Raw genomic sequence first — 15,414 nt, forward strand, 5'->3', positions numbered from 1 at the left:
AACCATGATCCAAGAAGTAAGGTTCTCCACAACTGAGTAGTTCACTCTGAAAATGCAGATCTATTTCCTCAAGGTAATGCCATAGCAGTGTACTAGTTCCTTCTGCTTGGTACCAACACAGCCAAGAAGTCACCAGGAAAGCTGTCGTCTCTCATCCTCCCACAGCATACGGCTGTAAAGAGCCCAGCTCTGTTGTCTTGATATTCATCTAGCTCTTATTTAAAGTGGTCATTGGTTTCAGATTGTTGTTAACTGGTTTTAATTTTGTATTCTATATACAAACATTCATTGTGTTTAGAATTATGGAAATACCCTCCTGAGTCACTGTGGATAAAATGTTCTTTTCCATTTTGCTTGTTACCTATTTTAAGGATCCTTTTATTTGCTTGTAAACTAATGGATTTGCATTAATAATCTTAAATAATCATATCTGAACATCTTGGCAATAAATATTTGCTATATTTGTAATAGCATAGCATAATATAATAGTTTTTGTTCATATATTGATTGTAAAATATCAATTTACAGTAGACAGTTTAATAATACAGCAATTCACTCTGAGAGATTATAAATTGGTCTTAATCTTGCCTCAAATTGGTTTACTAATGGAAGAACTTTATCTGCCTGTTTTAAAGTCTTACAAGCTAACTGGATTTTTTTACATGTACAACTTATGCTCAAAAGCAAGCACCCCATATAACCAGTGCTCATCTAAATACTTCTAAATATGTGTTGCATGCTTAAAAAGTGGATGAAAAGGAGTGGAAAATATTTGTCTGCAAGCTGGGTCCAACAGAGTCCCTAAACATCTTGTTTATATATTTAAAAACAAACAAAAAGAAAACCTTACATTTACATTATAGTAAGCCAGTAATGAAATTTATTATTTAAAGCTCTATTTTACACTTAACATATAGTGAAAGTTTTTCTTTGTCCTGTGGATTTTCAGAGTACATGCCAACAAAACATGTTTCCCTCTCCTATAGCTTATGTTTCATCTCCCTGCTGATAGCCCAAAATAACACGCAATTAATGTTCCTAATCACTTGTTCAATATTCAGGGACCTAGAGGTCTAGATGGTCCTTCAGGAGAACCAGGAACACAAGGCATTAAGGTGAGTGCTTGCATTGCTCAGTACTGTACAAAACGTTTAAATAGATCATGACTGGCAATACCCCCCCAAACCAACCAAGACAAACAAACAACAACAAAAACACTAAACACTACTGTGTTAGAAGCCATAACAAATTTCCGTTTAGTGTAGGAGAAACCTTGCAAATTTTTGCCTTTTTCAAATACTTCCTTATTATGGTATAAACTCATCTAAGCCTGAATCTGCAATTTCTGCACTTAACGCAACTTTTAAACTTGTAGCAGCTGTATGCAGTTTATCTAGCAAATGCACATAGAACTCACATGTTTTTGGTTATTTATCAGGGAGAAAGAGGAGATCCAGGAAAGAAAGGCACTCCTGGGCTCATTGTAAGTATTGGAGACAATCTTTGTATTAAGCCTTAATGCAGTTACCGCAAGTTTCTGAGCTGTGTTTGGAAGTTATCTGAAGCCAGCATCATCTTTCAATATTTCTCTTTGATCAGGGCAAAGCTGGAAATCCAGGACAAAGAGGAGATCAAGGTGCACCAGTGAGTATGAAATGCTCTAGTACTTCATCCCAAACACCAAATACCATACTTCTTTATCACTCATGTAAGGGAATTTGTCTACTTTGGAGCAGCTGGAAAACTAACATAAGAGTTCGTATTTTTTCATGCAAAGAATCAGAGGCAAAAGTGAGAGTAAGTGTGAACTTGGTAGTCTGCTACTAGACCAGTGTTCTCATGGATGATTGCCCACAGTGCATACTTACAGTATGTTAGCAAACTGCAGCAGAATGGCAACTATGTGTAGCTTGGGAGTGCTAGAAGTTGTTTTGGTAGTGGTTTTATTGTAGTTTTAAGGGAGAAATTCATTGTGACAGAAAATAATTGACGTATTTTAGACTAGATGTGTGCCATCAGTGTTGGGATAAATAAAGAAAAATATATGAAATATATACATTGTGTAGGAGAAAATTTTTCTTTTAGGTCTTTTTTTTTTTTCAGTGGAAATCTAACAATCTAACGTGTTCTGTTTAAGTTTTTCTTCTACAAAGAAAGTTATTGGTCAATCCTAATGGTATGGTATTTTTTTTAAAAAGAAGGAAGCAGAAAAGCAGAAGCAAAGCAGTAATGGTAGTGATGTTGTGCTGAAATTGAGACTCAGAACGCTGGTTGCCACTGCTTTTCTCTTGCCTCTTCTGGCCAGATTTAGGAGCCTGGTGCCTCTCACCTTTGACAATGGGTTTTCATTTCATGTTCCTTTACTGGGACTTGTGTGTGTCTATATATACACAGATGAATGGCAGTGCATATCATCCAGAAGAAAAAATTTCTTAGGTATTCCTGAGCAAGTGATTGAGTGAGAAGAAATAAGAGAGGGAAGTCACTTTTCACAGAATGTGAAACAGCTTGTTCCCAACTGATTTTTTATTTTACTTCATTTTATTTTTAACTTTGAGGGTTTGCCTGGGCCTCCTGGAACCACAGGAGACAGAGGACCAATGGGAGAGACAGTAAGTCGATCCTTATGCCTGCTTTAAAATTTTTCCACATATTGTACTGAATTCCCTAGTAACTCAAGCTCCGTTTTACCAAGATTTGTTGTTAGCAGCGGTTAGGTAGGAATTGTGGGGTAATTGTTTTAAAACTACAGGGCTAGAGTCTGCCTCCATTCCTTAGCCTAACTTGTAAATAAGGGGACCTGTTAATCATGTTGGGAAGCACTGAAGTAAGGCATGCACAACGTAAGAGAGCATGGCAGAATCTGGATTGCAGTATTAGGCGGCTATACTGTGTATTGAGGTAGACATCCAAGTTATGGATTATGTAAACATATGTGCCAATACTGATGTTAGTGGCGTTTTTTCAGACAAATTTTAGGATTGTTACTCAGAAACTCAGGAACCACATCTATTTGGCAGGTTAAAGTTTCAATAAAAAAGAGACTGTTTTAATAAACCTCAGACATTCCTCTGCTGAATGGATTCTTGTTCTGATTATTATTATTTCAAAGCCACACTTGCTTTCATGTGGCTAATGTTGTAACAGATGAACGTGAAGGATCTGCAGCAAATACATACAAAGTACTGAAATATGTAGCTGTGATAGGAATATTATTGCATCACCATCTCTGCGGGTAAATCAGATTATGTAAGTACAATGAAAGTATGTGCTTTCCTAGAAGGGGGACTTGGGGAAAGGCTGCCATTTAATAGTGCAGAAGTCTGAGGTATCAAAATGCATGGTTTTGTTGCTTCTGAAATATTATTTTGGACATCAAATGACATACAGTTAATTTAAATCTTGAAAGTGAAGTGTTGATATAAAGTATGTTATTTCTAATATTATTTCTATTATTAAAAATTATTTCTAGTAATCCTTAAGCTGACAGATGCTTACAGAAAGCCATTGCACGATGGGGAAGTGTGGTCTAGAAAAATTTCAACAGCCAACATTTTAGAAATGTTAGCAAATTTTATTTTGAAAAAAAAATTGCCTGTTTACTTCAGTTGCCAACTTGTAGGAATGGCAAAATGTGTCAACAGAAAATGTATTTTCTAACATCTGTTATTGGATTCATGTCACTTTTTGCTCTTCCATATAATCTAATCTATTTTACCTAATTACCTAATCTTAATGTTGTGACATATGAGAGACTTATAACGCAAGATGTATACATAAAATTCCTAATATTTTCTGGTCAATACTGAATTTTTATACATATTAAATGACAATCAGCCTTATCTAATTTAAGTGGTCTACTCTTGAGCAACCTACGTTTCTGTTGTTCTCATCATTGTAGAATCTATACATGCACTGTCAGCTATGAAGGAAGCTATGAAAATGATGCAAGACATTTCAAATCAAATGCTTGGCTCTTTTTTTAACTGCTTTTGCAAGCAAGTTGATTTCATCTTCTGACAGCTGGTCACTATACAGAAGCCAGCTGCCGAAACAGTTTCTCTTTCCCTGTCACTAGTTTTTGCACAGAACAGAAAAATGCAAATTATTGATGGAGGAGCAAAGAAACTAATGCAGTTAGAACTATTTGTGGTAGCAGGCTTGATCTAAATTGCATGTTATCTTTACCTATTGTCAGGCAATTCAGTGAAAATCTTGTTTGCAAATTATCTGCTGTTAATGGTTAAATATGCTGTTATATTGCCCTTTTTGGCGTCCCTGAAAGTCACAGGGGAAAGATGTGTTACCAATCCAGCAAGTTTAGCTCTGTGTGAATATTACAACTTGACTCCTGAATCAGACTTAAGCTTTCTGTCAACTGTGTTGTGGAATGTCATGGAACTGCTGCAAACTAAAACCCAATGGACATAGTGTAGCCCAAGTGAATTATCAACAGGAAATTAACTGCAGTTTCAGTCATTCTTCACACTTCAATGAATCTATAGGTTAAAATAGATGCATCTGCTGCAATGTTCTTGTTCACATGTAGTTTACATTGGTACTGCAAGGGAAGAACAGACTTCTGTGATCACTGCCAAGTCATCAGGAGGAGGAAAACCATATGCATAGTTTGTAAGGAGGAGGTGAAATTAAAAAGAGTAAATACTTGCTCAAAAGGCTTCTATCACCAATACAAGTGGCAACATCTTTACTTTACATGAGATTTTATAAAGCAACAAGATGTTTTGAATATAGAATTACCTTAAACTCAAATGAGTCCAAAAGAGGTAAATGGGTACAAACTTTCTCAGAGTTCAGATTGGATACACCTAGGGGGTTGATTTGTCTTGACATGTTCATAGTGGCTCTAGAATCAGCTGTAAGCTGTTACAAGCAAACTCTGCTCCCCAGGCATGCAAATCCCAGTCCATATGCAGAGGTGGACAATCTACCATGCATAGAGTTTGAGCATGCGACTTTAGGAAGACATGTGTTACTGCAATCTATTATTTCTAGTAGGGCTTGTAAGAAAATGATCATAGCATTTTTACTGATATTACTAAAAGACTCCAGCCTTTACTCCATTACACCTCAATGATTGTTCTCTATAAACATTGCTAAATCCACAGTGAAGTACACAGTAGTTGCTTTCAGTTAATTCTGTACTAGACTGTAGGCTTTTCCACAAAACAAACCAGACAGTCTAACAAACCTTAATTAAACAAAGTCTCAGTTAATCAAGGGGAGAGCTTAGTACAGATAACACTTTACTTTTGGTCTGTAAGAAGAGACATCTGTGTTATTCTTGGAAATCTGTTATTTTGGTGTGAAATCTGTTATTTCCCTGTGTCAGGACTTGCAATGAGGTCTTTGGTACTGTATGCTTTCATGGTACTTGCATATACTGTGGGATTCAGAAGGAAAGACAATGAAGTATACTTCCTTATGCCAGCTGGTAGTGTTCTGAAGAGACAAATTCAAGGCTGTGCAACATGATTTAATGTTAATTGCATGATGTAGCCAAAATTTTTTTTAATGCCAGGGTCCAAGAGGACAACCAGGGGATGTTGGCACTATTGGAGAAATGGGTTTGGAGGTGAGTTTTTCATCATCTATATACTAATTACAAACACTCAAGCAACAGAATATGCCTAGACAAAGTGTTCAGAAATTATTTTTTGGATTACGTGTAGCTGACTTAAATACCATGAGCTGCTGAGAGTCTCTCTTAAAGCTTTTGCAAAGCAATAATGTCTGAACCAAGTACCTCTTTCTATTGTGAGCTGTTGTCAGGCATGCATTCACGACATCTGTAGTAAACAAGTTGTGGGGGAAAGAAGAAACATTCTCCTTGCAGTTAGACAGCTTATCCAAAACTGGGGGTTTGAAACTGGAATGGTATTAATCAAATGTCCTTGCAAATGGTAGATGAAGAAAAGCAGCTGCAGGCTGTCTTCTTCCTAACTTCTATTTTTTGCCTTGTTTTTAATATCTCTTTGAAAGAAGTATGACAGAATGTTTTAGGCACATTTGCAATGAAGTAGCTGAGGGATGAGCTCGCTTAGAACAAAAGGAATTTGGTTTCTTCAAAGAAATGCACTTCCTCAGTCACCCAGAACCCAGTCTTATGACTGCCTGTTAAAAACCAAAGCAGGAAAGGGTTTAAATGTAAACTCTACAAGAAGTAATCTAATACCATTTACACTTTGAAAGCTGAAGACCTGTATATTTGTTTTCCAGTGTCTGTATTTATTTAACTCCAAGCCTAAACAGTGATGAAGTAGTCAGTAAGAATTCCAAAAGGTAGACTATTGCTTAGCTTGCTAGCAATTTATGATGAAAGGTAAATGCTTAGTGGTACTGCTGAGTCTTCAGTGTATTACTGCTCAATGGTACAGTTCTGAATGCCTTTACAGTCTTCTTTTGTCAGTCTCTAGTAAGACCAACAACAGTTTTCTCTTATTTTTATTTTTCAGACATGCAGTTCTTTAAGTGTCTCATGTCATATTTTTGCTTCTATTTTGGCTGCATTATTTGGTAGTAGCAAAACTATTATTGATGATCATGTGTAAGAATAGCTCTTGTACCATGCAGGGACCTCCTGGCCCTGAAGGAGAACCTGGACTGCAGGGAGAACCAGGCACAAAGGTAAATGTTGAAATTATTCACTTGGGCTTTTAAAATTTTCCAGTTTCCAAAAACAATGAAATCAGAGTGATCTGACTTATTAGCCAAGTAGATAATGATACAGTATGTGATCCATTAAGCAGTGTTGTCATGATGATTGCATTATCTGTAAACCCCATCATTGTTAGAAATATCAACTTCAAGATTTAATTTTCTTTTGATATTCCAGGGAGACGCTGGACCTGCTGGGAAGGTTGGAGAACCAGGCGACCAAGGTTTAAGGGTGAGCTCTGGGTGAATCTTTTCCAGAAAGAAAAGTATGTTACGAATGTGTCAGAAATGCAAGTCAGAAAACCTTGATTTGTCAGAAGATTTTAAAAGAATGTTTGTAATGCCATGACAAGTTAAAAAGTATTGATTGTGAAGTTGAAATTTTTCTAAGTGTCTCATGTCACAGAGACCCATGATGTGGGTCTCTGAAGTGGTTTGAGCATGAAACTAAATCCAAGGGTGTCTAGCCCAGCTGTTAAGATAACAGCACAGAATAACACTGTATACAGATTCCTATGAAATAATGGGAACATTATAGTCCCAGCAGAGCAAGCTATCCCTCTGTACCACTGTCTCATGCAGCTGATTTGCTTCTGGTGCTGTGGATAGCTCATTCACCAACTAGTTTTAATAAATACTTGTGCACCTGCTTATTCTTTCTGCATGTGTTACCTCTTTCATGTGACAGTTGCCTACCTTTGAAGGATGATAAAAGCTTTTAAAATGCTCAAGACAGGTTTTGTTCATGGCACTTGTAAAAGAGCATAAACTGTATCCTTTTAGATTCGAACCTTACCATTGAGCTACTCTCAAGATATGTTAGCTCCTTGTTGTTATCTTTTTCTTCTGCCCAAAATCTCCAGTAAGGTGCATTCAGCAATCCACTAGCCCTGGCAGAACAGTAATACCTGGTACTGGTACACAGTGGAAGCTCTAGACTTACCATATTTCTATGCCTGAAATACCGCGTTAGCAGTATAGGATAGCTTGTATTTGCTGTTTTACTATCTGCATCAAAAGTTGCAAGTTGCCACAGTCTTTGAATATCAGACCCTGAGAAATGCAAATGTTCTAAAAAGTCATAGTAGATAGTACTGTTGGTAAATAATGAGGTTTTCATGGCCCTAAACTAAGTCACGGAACATACCAATATAGTAGTTATTCACATAAACGTGGAAATTTTGGAACAAAACAGATGTATTCTTAAGGTTATTGTAATTACACATCATGTACTCTGAAACTAAGCAATCTCAGTACCACTATTCAAACCTTCAGTGTTCCATGAGTATAGTATTGCCTCAATTTTGAAATGTAAATTGTCTTCTACATGTTCCAGTGTTCCAGATTCACAGGGCTGTAACTGTCACTGTAAATCTGTGAAAAATGAAAACAAATTATCACAACATAAAAGTAGTCCAAAATTCAAAAAGTCCAAAATGATGATAAGCATATGTAAGACCAGTCTGAGTTCTTCCAAGGCAATACTTTTATCTGGAGAAGTTCTGTTAGTGGCAATAACTTCGTTTTCAATTGTTCATTTCTATAAGGGTGAACCAGGACCTCCAGGAGAAGAAGGTGTTCAAGGAAAAGATGGCCCAAAGGTACATTCAGTTTTTATGGCAGATGTAAAGCAGTCAAATTAATTTAAAGACCAAAATATCTTTTTTCTCCCCGCTCTGTTTCACAAGTTCAGCAGAGCCCAGTTGAGTAAGCTCAGTTTTAACATGGGAGGCCCTATATATTATAGACTTTCCTGTGCCTTTTAGGCACAGATCTGCTCTGCAAGCTTAACAAAGTTGAATGGTTTGACAGAGAAAAGCAAACTGAAGAACTGAGTACATCTTATTTCCTTTATGACCATCATGCTGGACAGAGTGAGCCCAAAGTTGCTCCATGTCCTCTGCCAGATCAGTGCTATGCCAGAGACTGTGTCACATGCAAGGACAGGGGACGTCACATCCTCAAGGTAGATGGAGACGGATGAAGTAAAATCAGGCTGTAGGAGTGAATGAATGAGATAGAAAGGGCTTTACCCTAACTTGAAGCCTGATCTGAATTTGACTGGAAAAATTCCAGTCAGTTTTAGTGTGGTGGTTTTTCAGTTGTCTTTTATGGTCAAACCTGAAGATTTTAAATTCACTCTTCTCAAGAATAACTAATTTTGGAACAGTAACTCGATTATTTATTTATTTGTTTGTTTGTTTTTGTTACCCTTAAGGGAGATCCTGGAGAACAAGGCCTACTTGGAGAAGCTGGTGAAAAAGGAGAGATGGGAATACCAGGAATTGTCGGACCCCCTGGTGAACCTGGCATAATGGGTGTTCCTGTAAGTGTTTTCAACTTTAAGTGGGCTTTTTGTGGTTATTTCCTTTTTAATTTAGCTTACTTTTTTTTTTTTTTTTTTCTGTTTTGCTATTGCATTAAAGATTACCATCTTTAAACTAGTTTGTCTCCCCTTTCTATGTGGTTTCCCCATCCTAAATCTGGGGTCTCTTAGCAGACAGTATTTCCTCACACTTGTCACCTAGACACATACACCACACAGCCTGATGTCTCTCACTTCAGATCTCTCCCCTCCAGGCAACCTTCCATTGTTAGTCTCTATCCTCACCTTCATTTGGAGACGGTGGGCAATTTAACAGAATTAAATCATTCTATAATTTTTTTAAAATGCCTAAAGATGTTGGTGAGGTAATATATCCTACCATAAATTGTGCTGTAAGATGTTTTATTGTTCTGTATCTTTCCCTACCTTAAGGCTTTGTTTGCTGTTCCAGGGCTATTTAGTTTTTAGTTTAAATTAAAAGTTTGTCAGGACAATGAACTGCCATTTTGAGCAGTCTGCAAATAATAAAGCTCTAGAACTTAAAGCATCCACGTTCTAGCTCCAGTTGAAGATTTTGTGGTGATGTTCTCACCAAATACATGTTTAGCTGTCATTCTTTTAAATACACTTTAACAACAAAAGCTACATCTAAAAATAACATTTCTAGATGAAGTGATATCCTTAATGTTGAGGTGTCTTTCATTATAAAATGATTGCAGCACAGACACCAACAGCATGGGGTTTCTTAAAGTGTTGGATTATAGGTCCTTCTCTGGTGAGAGATACAAGACAGGTCAAATTGGCCTAAAACCAGTATCGCATGATAGTAGACACCACATAATCCAAACAACATCTGCTGGTGGTTCCTGATCAGTTGGCCTGTCTTTCCAAACAGTGGCCTTTCTGTATTGCTGACAAGGTGATGTAAAGACGTCGTTATGGATGCTGTCCATCCTATGCTGGAACTGACTTCCAGAAATGAAGGTGTGTCGTGCCAGGAAGCCTTGCTTCAGTTGATAGTTCTGTGCTGTGGTGTGAGGTCACATCTATGGTGGGCCTTCTCTTCTTCCTTTGTCAACAGCCCTGTAGTGAGGCAGATACTATAAAAAGCAAGGAGACAGAAGAAAGAATTTCATGATTCCATTTTGTTCTTAAAAGACACTTTTTCTTTAACTAACTTCATTTTGGTGCTTCTGTGAAAGGAATTAAATGAACATATATTTAAATGAACATATTATCAATTGCCATAGATAACTAAACCAGAAACTGCAGATGGAGAGAAAGAGCAGTACACACACAGGTCGAATAGCAAATGAGCATTGGGATCCACAGTCCACATTGTTATATCAGTTTGCTTATTTGTTCTGGCATAATGCCTAGCACCTAAACTCTATCCATATAATCTGTTTTGCTGAAGTTTTATGCAAGTTCTTAATGTAAACTAATATTTTAGAGCACGGTTTCCAAAGCAAGTACGTAGTCCTAATTCAGACATCAGATTCCCTTAGCAAAAATTGTCTTTTTCTCATTCACAGTCCTCTGGCTGCCTTCGCTGTAGCTCTTATGTGATGATGGAGTCTGAGTAAACAGTAGTTCAGAGGGCCAGCTGTTAACGGCTGTGAGCACTATCCTCTCTGTCCTCTAAGCCTCAGTGATACAATTTGCTTTTTTAAGTCTTGGGTTTTTCACAGTGACCTACTCTCCTAGTAAAGGAAGAAAGTGCACTTTCAGCTGTCAGCATGCTGTTAGCTCACAGTGTGCTGCAGAACAATTTTAGTTTCTCATTCAGTAACGTCACCCTGACTTCTTTTTTTGGATTGGCAATTCTGGAAAAGCTGGAATGTTTTGTACATTAAAATTATAAAACAGCTTGGCCCTGGCATATCTGCAAAGTATGTAATTAACTTGTATAGAGTAAACAGCATCAACAGTGCTGCTGCACCTCAGAGAGACAGGCGGGTCTGGTGATTTGATGTTTGGGAGGATGTGGTTAGCAGGGTATTTTTCAAGTTTCTGTTCCATGCGTTCCAGAAGTGGCTGCAGTCCCTCCTCACTCATCTTCCCCAGCATCTGGGAGTGTTCAGATCATGATTTTGGTTTGACCTCGTTCTAGGGATGTGGACAGATCATGCCGTTCTAGTTTAAACAAGGAAATGGATTACCTGTCATCAGTTGTCTGGTTGTCCTATTGGGGATGAGATTAATACTACATTTTACTTGAACAGATACATATGAAGCAACATATGTACTTCACAAATCAGCTTGAACTCTGTTTATCATAGCTCATCACCACAATATCTCTAAAAATATTATAGAAAGAGAGAGAGAGAGAGATCTCCCCTTACCCAAAACTGAAGCCTCCTTGCCTTCAAGGAGCTATCAGGTAACCTGAGGCCAGTGAGCTCCAGACACTTTGAGCCCTTCAGGAGAGTCATTTTTTGAAGTGACCGAGAGGACAGCGGGATTGTAGCTCTATACACTCCTCACCTGCAGGCAACTCACCCACTTACACCATCACCAGGAGGCTGGCGGTGGGAGGCACCACCACTAACTGAGTTAGGGCTCTCCTGCTGCAGTAAGTTGTGTCAGGGCCCTGCTCTTCACACTTGATAGTCCCAAAGTCTTGTTAATTTTCCCCTGACTGTGTATTGCATTTCTCTAAATCCAGTATTTATCTTGAAGCAACTTTATTACTAAAGTAATATTTCCTGTCTGGACAAGATTTATTAGTTGGTGTTTTTTGTGTGCTTTGTTTCTTCATTTCCAAAGCATTTTCAGTACTTTGATAAGTGATCCCTTATGTATGCCCATTTATTTCTGCTGTAATTTGAAAAAGTCCTACTCTACTGACTTTCTCACAGCAACGCTTAATGAGATTTTTCCTCCCACCTCTGTGTATTACAAAAGCCTGCTTAGTTATCCAATTTGGAGCACAATTTAAATATGTTTCCAGGGCTTTTCTCAATCATTTCTTTTTCTCTCCCTAATTAACATACAGGGTCCTGAAGGAACACCAGGAAATCCAGGTCAAAGGGGACGTGTAGGAAAGAAGGTAGTATTTTTCATCTCCCCAAATTCCCTTTTGTCTGAAATTTACATTACAAAATAATTTCATTCAATCACTTGACACTGTTGAGAGCCAGTCAGCACTGCAAAAGACGTCAGGTTTTATATGTTGGTGTTTTCATACTGCAATATAACAATAAAGTGAACTAAACCTATCCCTATTTTCCATCACACTTCAAGCTTTTTTTTTTTTCTTGTTAGCCATAGCAATTAGAATTGTCATTGTTCTGCACTTGATAACTTTTGAGACCTTAGGAAATTTAAATTTGGATCAAAATGTGCAACTCAGTTTCTGCTGCTATCAAAAATGTAAAGCTTTGGCTAAACCAAAGAAATTCTCTATCAAAATTATTTTTTTCCACTGCGGAGTTCTGGGCTCAGACATTCTAAAAACTACTGTAAATGACATGTAAATATAATAATCCTCTTAAATAATGCTGTTACATGCTTTCATTAGGCATTTAAACTGCATTTTAAACATAGTATCAATCTCTTATTATTTTTAATACAATAACACCAATAGGGGGAAAAAGGGCAGCTTGGCCCTCCTGGAGAAATTGGACCTGCTGGTGACTCTGGCCAACCTGGAGAAATTGGTCCCAAAGGTGCAAGAGGAACTCGGGGCCCCTCGGTTTGTACAAAACATGATTATTTAAGAGCTGATATATTTATGATTTAGCAATGTCATGTCTCTCCATGGGAGGAGGCAAGTCACAGGTGTAGCATGTACAAATATCACCAGCTGGAGATGGAGATGCAGGCAGTGCTTAAACTATTTGGAAGTTCTTCTCAGCCCCTAGGTATCGATGTGTGCCCTGGCCTTTAAGTGTCAGCATGAGACCTATGCACCCATCCAGGCAGAAATTCATGGACCTTCAGGAAGCGATCTCATGCACCGGTCATGTTCCTGATCTGGTAATCAGAGGAGCAGGATGGCAGGGCTTGCCATAGAGTACGCATGCCCCACAATCCAGATATAACTTAGTGATATTGCTGTTCCTTAAACCTTTCTAGTTCCAAGAAAAGAAATTGTGGGGTTTGCTATTACATAAAGAAAGCCTTAGTCATGGCTGAAACAAAGCATTTCAGTTGAGGACTGCTTGTCCTATTGAATGGGAGTCTGGCAATGTTAAATGATTTAAGGGTATTTTCATTAACTTTATGAATTTCTCTCATTGCAAGCTCTCCAAGCATGCTTCACATTGTGTAATAGCAGATGCAAAAACAAATGCACCCTCCATGCAACTGAGGCAATTTGCCCATCTCACAGGTCCAAGGTCCAATACTGTAACCACTGAATGCAGGATTGTTTCCCATAACACGTGAAGATTAGAGCTATAGTAACTGTCTAATGTTCAAGAGAAGGACTTGAACTCTTTTGTTAGGACTGAAATTTTGACCATCATTTCCACAGCACAAGGAGAAGTCCAGTATTATTTAATGAATGAAGCTGGAAGTAACAAGGAAGTAATCTGTGGTTCTCAAATCTCAGTATCTGAATTTTTTTCCAAGTGATTACTTTATAAAGTGTATTTTGTTGTAACATTTTAAAAGGGAACTATTTTTTCTATCACTGATAATTGCTTTTAATAGGGATATCTAGGAGGAATGGGACCAGAAGGAGAACTAGGAATTCCAGGTTATGGGGTGAGTTTTTTTTTAATGATTTTTTTTAATGAATTTAACTCTGGTGCTCTAAATAATTTTAAATATCATGTGAGATCTGTGTCTAGAATACACAAACATATTGTGTTTCAGATACATACTTTTATATCATACCTGATTGCCTACTTAAAAGCATTAGCCTTAAGCAATGGTGAGTTGTTTCTATGTGAGTTCACCAGCAGTTGTTTTTTCCTTCAGATTTGAAACTTGTTTGTCCAGTGCATCCCACTCTATTTGTTAATATAGCTCCTATGAAATTACTACAGCTATTCATTATAAAGAGAATTCAGCAAACCACCACTTCTGTTTACTGTCTGGCCAGGCAGCTTCCTTTTCAGTAACAAAACCAATGATTGAATGAGGTTACTTGAAGGGCATAAAAATATTGTGACTTTCACTGAAAAATAATCACTGTTCTCCAATGATCCCAGTAGATGGATTGAGTCTTGCTCTTACAGACCAGACTGCCATGTCTACTCCAAACAGAAATGTCCATCTGTGGCCCTAACCCTGAAGTAAGAACCAGCCCAGCTCCCCTCACTTGCATCAAGCCCTGCCAGAACTTCCGGTTTCTAACTGTGCACATAGGTTTTCCTGCACAGAGTAATTTTTCTGCCTGTGCCCATTAATTTTGCAAACAGCAAAACATAATGACAACAAGCATCTAAAAAATGAACTCTTTCTTTTATTATTTTGTGTTGGAACTAATTTTTTTTTTCTTCTTCTTTAGGGCCATCAAGGTCCTCCAGGGCCTTCAGGGCCCCCAGGACCCAAAGGAGAGAAGGTATGAAGTTAGATTATACTTTTCTATAATTTGAGTTGTCATAAAGGAAAGAAATATTACTGTAAGCTCACTGTTTTCCTCAGCATGCAGCGAAGCCACTATTTGGAGATATTAGTATTGTGAGAGAACAGTTTCTGCAGTTCTTGATCATTTGGATGCAAAGTTCTGAACTGTAGTTGAAATGTTTGAGGCTTTAAAACACAAGGTACCCATTGTAAAAAATATGTAATTGTATCAGATAGCACCACTGCCCTCAGTAAATGCTACTGACAGAAATAATCAGCGTGGGAACTGCTAAGTATTCACTTAACTTTAAACCTGTGAGTACTCCCATGGATTTTGCTGGAAGTTTAACTATGATGGTCAAAGCTCTATGCTTAATATAAAATGTTAGGGGCAGGATATTGCCTCAATGTTGCTATTTCAGTGTCAAATTCACTACTGTTCTTTCACTACTGCTCCAAGTCCTGCAAACAAATTTGAATGCTGAGAAGTCTGTGTAGCCCCAGGCAAGTACAGGGATTCCCTTCAGGAAGATTAATTTAGAGTTGAGCCTGACAAAGAAACCTATTCTTATGTTAGGGCCAGTTTTGCAATGAATACTGCTAATAGGCAATTAGTGAGGATTTTCTAAATAGCTGCCCAGGGAAGTGGTGGAGTCACCATCCCTGGAGGTCTTTAAAAGACGTTTAGATGTAGAGCTTAGGTATATGGTTTAGTGGGGACAGTTAGCGTTAGGTCAGAGGTTGGACTCGATGATCTTGAGGTCTCTTCCAACCTAGACAATTCTGTGATTATTTTTAATAGCTGCATTTAAAAGTAGAGCAAATACTTTTTTTTTTTTAGTCCTATATTTATTTCCTAAAACAAATGGTGCATGTTGAAATGGAGTTAC

At 37.8% G+C, this 15,414-nt stretch overlaps 1 protein-coding gene across 6 annotated transcripts in view; it reads left to right on the forward strand.

Moving 5' to 3' along the window:
- Positions 1-15,414, forward strand: part of COL24A1 (collagen type XXIV alpha 1 chain) — a 150,412-nt gene that overhangs the window by 108,199 nt on the left and 26,799 nt on the right. For all 6 annotated transcript variants that reach the window (XR_003498782.2, XM_027463007.2, XM_027463008.2 and 3 more), the window contains exons 29-41: positions 1,062-1,115; positions 1,439-1,483; positions 1,600-1,644; positions 2,559-2,612; positions 5,543-5,596; positions 6,595-6,648; positions 6,857-6,910; positions 8,226-8,279; positions 8,897-9,004; positions 12,003-12,056; positions 12,594-12,701; positions 13,664-13,717; positions 14,466-14,519. Coding sequence is in view for 5 of the 6 variants with exons in the window: in XM_027463007.2 (XP_027318808.2) it covers positions 1,062-1,115; positions 1,439-1,483; positions 1,600-1,644; positions 2,559-2,612; positions 5,543-5,596; positions 6,595-6,648; positions 6,857-6,910; positions 8,226-8,279; positions 8,897-9,004; positions 12,003-12,056; positions 12,594-12,701; positions 13,664-13,717; positions 14,466-14,519 (792 nt within the window). In the remaining variant the exon portion in view is untranslated. The remainder of the gene's footprint in view (positions 1-1,061; positions 1,116-1,438; positions 1,484-1,599; positions 1,645-2,558; positions 2,613-5,542; positions 5,597-6,594; positions 6,649-6,856; positions 6,911-8,225; positions 8,280-8,896; positions 9,005-12,002; positions 12,057-12,593; positions 12,702-13,663; positions 13,718-14,465; positions 14,520-15,414) is intronic.

The sequence above is a fragment of the Anas platyrhynchos genome, chromosome 8 (genome assembly GCF_047663525.1).
Source record: "Anas platyrhynchos isolate ZD024472 breed Pekin duck chromosome 8, IASCAAS_PekinDuck_T2T, whole genome shotgun sequence".
Classification (NCBI taxonomy): Eukaryota; Metazoa; Chordata; class Aves; order Anseriformes; family Anatidae; genus Anas; species Anas platyrhynchos.